At 34.6% G+C, this 5,172-nt stretch overlaps 1 protein-coding gene across 1 annotated transcript in view; it reads right to left on the reverse strand.

The window, feature by feature from the left end:
- Nucleotides 1–132, reverse strand: part of LOC112508883 (histone H4-like) — a 592-nt gene extending 460 nt beyond the window's left edge. The window contains exon 1 of the mRNA XM_025113703.1: nt 1–132. This exon is cut by the window's left edge and continues 460 nt beyond it. Coding sequence (XP_024969471.1) covers nt 1–87 — 87 coding nt within the window. The 5' untranslated portion in view covers nt 88–132.
- Between the last annotated feature and the right edge of the window lie 5,040 nt (nt 133–5,172).

The raw sequence follows: 5,172 nt of genomic DNA on the forward strand, positions 1-5,172 counted from the left end.
TCCCTGAATGTTATCACGTAGAACTTTCCGATGACGCTTTGCTCCTCCCTTTCCGAGCCCCTTTCCGCCCTTACCACGGCCTGACATTGTTGCAGGAACCACTTCTTGAAATGAACACCTTTTGGTTTTTGTATCTGTGAGAGCTTGTGGGTTCGGTAGGGTTTATAAAGGGGGAAAGATTTGGGGATCTTTTGCTTTGGGCGGGAGAGTTTTGTTTCAGCGAGTTGCTGTGGAATAAGATGGACGGTGGCGATTGCGATCCGTGTGCTACCTTTTATTCTATTTAAGCCGTTGATGGAGTTGTGATCAATGGCTAGGAATCACTTACGGAGTTACCTGGATCTATGACATGGAATTGTAATGTGCTGTTTGTCATGTTCACCCCCTGATAAAACAAAAATTACCAAAAATGCCCTATGTAGATGTTTTATTGTTCCCTACTTCCATTTCTTCTATAATAAGTACAATATTCAGTTAAATATTTATATTTAACCAAGCAAAAGTGTAAATTTGACGAATATGTATTTAGACAATTTCAGTCCCTCTTTTTTCATATAATTTGAATGGTTCAAATTCTGCACTTAAGACATTCAAGTATTCAATTAGGTGGTTATAGAGTAAATTGGGTTATTTGTTTTTAGGAATGAAAACGGGCCGGGTTCGGATTGGTTATTGGTATCCCGTCTTTGAAAAAATTTATATTCAACTCTAATAGTTATCCTACTTTAGAAATTTTAACATTAACAGAAAAGGAAAAATCCAGAAAAAGCCAAGAGAAAATCTAAGGTAAACTACAAATTTGGTCCCTGTAGTTTGTTGAAAATAACACTTTTGTCCCTACCATTTTGAAATTACAATATAGTCGTAGTGGTATGCAAAAGCGTCCAAACTTGGTCCCTTCATTTAACATCCGTTGAAAAATTCCGTTAAATGAGGGGCATTTCAATTTTTATCAAAAAAAATTATCTTACACAATGAAAATCGATTTTATGATTTTGATCCCTGTGGTTTTTTATTCGATAAAAAATGGATAACAGGTTGAAAATGCCTTCTTTTAACGGGAATTTTTAACTATCGTAAGAGAAAGGGACCAAATCAAACATTTTTACAAGTCATAATGGTTTCTGTAATTACAAAACTACAAAAACGAAAAATGCTATTTTTAGCAAATCAGAGAGAGACCAAATGTAGTCTACGAGAAATTTCATATGGAATGGATGTATGTGTCCGAAAGAAATTATAATTAATAAATTTTCTTTTAATTCAAAATTATAATCTTTTTCGGACGTATACATCCATTCCATTATTAATTATAATTAATAAATTATAATTTCTTTTTAATATAACTATAATTATATTACAATTAAAATATAACTATGTTTGAAAATTTTCTATTTTAATTTAAAAAATATAAGCTTTTAAATAAATATTTTACAAATTACAGATTTTTGAAAGAGTGAACGATGGTACGAGTGGGTTGTCATTCATAAATTATCGATTTAGTTGGGCCTTGGAGAAGGGGTGCCCCCATGCGAAGACCCTTCACAAAATAAGAAGTAGATGAGAATGTAATTGATGCATTATTATCTTGGCAAATTTGAAGATTGAGATAATATTACGAGAAACAGAAGGCACGTGTAATATATGATTAAAATGAAGTTTAGAAGTGGAAGTAAGAAGAGATGTTGAACTAGTATTTGAGATGGGTAGGCGTGAGCCATCGCCAATAATGACAAGGTCACGAGTGACATGGTGTGTCGCACCACTGTCAAGAAGCCAACATTGGATGAAGTTTATGAGGCAGCAGTGGCATATGCATATGGAAAAGAAGAAGATATTGGGGGATAAAAGGAGGGTGATAGTCGACACTACAACAAAATCGGATTTATAGGAGACTCTCAAATTATAAGTGTTATAATAAATCTCTTTATAGGACTTAGTTTATAGGACCAAAAAAATAAAGTGTCATATCTAAATGTGTTGTAATAAGTTTATATGACGCTTTTGGGCGTCTTAACAAGTTTTTTAGGACATTTGTAATACAAAGTGTCGCATTAGCAACTTTATAGGACACTTTTGAGAAAATGTCCTACAAACTCATTTTTTTTGTAGGACACTTGTTTTTATAGGACAATTTTTCAAACAGTGTCCTATAAAGTTGATAATGAGACACTTTATATTAAAAGTGTCTTAAAAAACTTATTACGACATCAAAAAACGTCATATAAACTTATTACAACACCTTTAGATATGACACTTTATTTTTTTTGGTCTTATAAACTAAGGGTCTGTTTACTTATGGCTTAATGAGCTTAGTAGATAAATTGGCTTATTCGCACAGACGCTCAAGGCTGTTTACTTTGAGCTTAATCGCTCAGAAATGGGCTTATTCGCCCAGATGAAAAAAGGCACTTGTCCAGATTAAGCCGGCCAAAAGACTTGCCCTACCCTTCTTCTCCATCGATCCTTGCCTGTGTTCACCACCAACCATCGATCTCCTCCGCCCACCACTGCCATCCAACGCTGTCGCCTCTTTTTCCCATCGCCACTCACCTCCAGGTTTACAGGTTTCACCTCCACTTGTCTTTCGCACAGACTTCAAATCGATTTCGGTGACGCAGGGGTTTTCAAGTCATTGCTTTTGGAGATTGGGGTATTAGGATTTCGATTTGGGGTTTCGATTGGGGTATTAGGATTTCGATTTGGGGTTTCGATTTTGGGTATTAGGATTTCGATTTTGGGTATTAGGATTTCGATTTTGGGGTTTTCACGTCATTGCTTTTGGAGATTAGGATTTCGATTGGTGATGCATCGAAGTCGAGAGAGATGAGGAGATGCAGGTTTTGTTGAGGAAGGAGATGCAGGTTTTGGTTTTTGTTCTTGGAATGATTTTGATTCTCGGTTTGTATGTCCTGTTTGCTTCCGATTTTGATGCTCAAATCGATTTTGCTGCTCGATTCTTAGGTTCTATTCGGTCTTAGGTTCGAGTTTTTGTTGCTCGATTTTTGCTATTCGAGTTTTTGCTGTTCGAAAAACATGCTGCTCGAGTTTTTGCTGTTCGAAAACATGCTGTTCGAAAAACATGTTGTTATTGTTTTTGCTGTTCGAGTTTTTGCTTGCCTTGACTATTGTTTGATGCTTGTATGAAGATGAAACAGCAGCTTCACTAAAGATGCTTGTTTGATGCTTGTATAACTATTTTTTATGCTTGTATAAAGATGAAACAGCAGCTTCATTAAAGATGAAACAACAGCTTCTCATTGATGCTTGTTTGATGCTATATTGTTTGCTGCTTGATGGTCTTGCTGGTCGATTTATTTTGGGTTTGTTTAACATGGGTTGTATAACAGCCCATAGTTAATACTCAGGGGTAAATTGGTCATTTCTGTTATTCAGACTGTTGATTCAGATAGAAAAGTAAACAACAACCTAAATTTATCCAGACAGCCAAATTTATCCAGACAAACAAATTTATCCAGACAAACAAATTTATCCATACAGGACTTAATAGAAAATTTGGTAAACAGCCCCTAAGTCGTATAAAGAGGTCTATTAATACACCTAGAATTTGAGAGTGTCCTATAAATCCGATTTTGATGTAGTGCGAATTGCATTTGGAATTGAGTGTGAAAGGTAGGGCATTGATAATCTCCAGTTACGTGACACCATTGACAACGACCCTTGCATGGTTGGACGAGATACTTTGGGATAAAAGCGAGGAACATATTAGGATATATAGGTAGTAAGAAGGAAAAAGTATATGGACCTTAAGCTCTTAATACCATATAGAACTAAGAATGTGACTGAGTGGAAAACTTTGATTTTATTATTACTTGTAGGTGGGTATATATATATATTACTAGATAAACATAATAAATCCGATTTTATTATGAGTATCTCAATCGTATGGGTTTTTAGAGCCGTTTACCAAACGCCTTATCGGATCATTTGTCTTACTAGATAAACATGATAAAGACCGATAATGTTACCTGGTAAGACCCTAAGAATAATATCAAGGACCGAGAATCTTACCCGATAAATGACGTTGATGACTCTTATCAGGTACAAGTAAACAACCCCTTAGTCATTATTTAAAATATATATATATATATATATATATATATATATATATATATGTAAGTTTAACAAATAAGAATAAACTTAAAATTGATTTATTTATCTTAGAAAAATAAATATATAACTAAAAAATTAACAATCCCTTTAATAATAATAGGAACGAAAAACTGATTAAAATGTGTCTAATCCTTCTCGACCTTTCAAACTGTTTTTTTTTTCTCTTCGTATTATTAAGTATTGCCAGGGAAAAATTAACATAAATAACCTTCTTACTGGACTCTGTTTATCTTTTAACCAGTTCTCTCTTATGCTCGTTAAAAAGTCAATACCATCGCAAGTGTCTATACTGTAACTTGTGGAACTGTGGAAGGGCCGGTTTTTTAAAAATAAATAAATTAGGGGATGTTTACCTGAATACTTACACAGTAAGTACTTACCGGTAAAATTCAACAATATTGCTTACTTATTAGATAAGATTTTATTCACTAAAACACATCGTATGTAACAATTTATCCCGGTAAGCACGAACCATGGTAAGAGTCATCGTCCTCACTTACCGGGTAAGACTCTCGATTATTGCTTTCGTTCTTACCAGGTAAGATTTTTAAACTTTGTCATATTCATCCAGTAAAGTAAACTGACTTGGTAAGCACTTACCCGGGTAAGCATTTGGTAAACGGCACCTTAATCTTGAGTTTTTTAAAATGGAGATTAATATGACACGTGTGGGGAAACAGCGGTTGTCATGGAGCTTGTTTTCTGAAAACGGAGACTCGAGAAGACAAACACCTCCACGAGTTTGAAACTTCAGCTTTCACCCCATCTGCAAGTGATATCCCCTCTCTGTAAGTTTGAAAGTCGAGTTTGGTAAGAGGACTGGAACTTGAATTTTTTTAGAAAAAATGCTCCTTTCGCAAATTGCGACAAGGGCATTGTGGAGGTATTTTTTTTTATGAGAGTGTGAGAGAGTTGGCTATGAGGTGAATTGATTCGGGTAAAACGACTATTTACGTAAGAGAAAATCTAGAGTAAACTATAAATTTGGTCCCTGTAGTTTGTTAAAAATAACACTTTTTGTCCCTACCATTTTGAAAT

This window comes from Cynara cardunculus, assembly GCF_001531365.2.
Source record: "Cynara cardunculus var. scolymus isolate 2C chromosome LG 3, CcrdV1, whole genome shotgun sequence".
Lineage (NCBI taxonomy): Eukaryota > Viridiplantae > Streptophyta > Magnoliopsida > Asterales > Asteraceae > Cynara > Cynara cardunculus.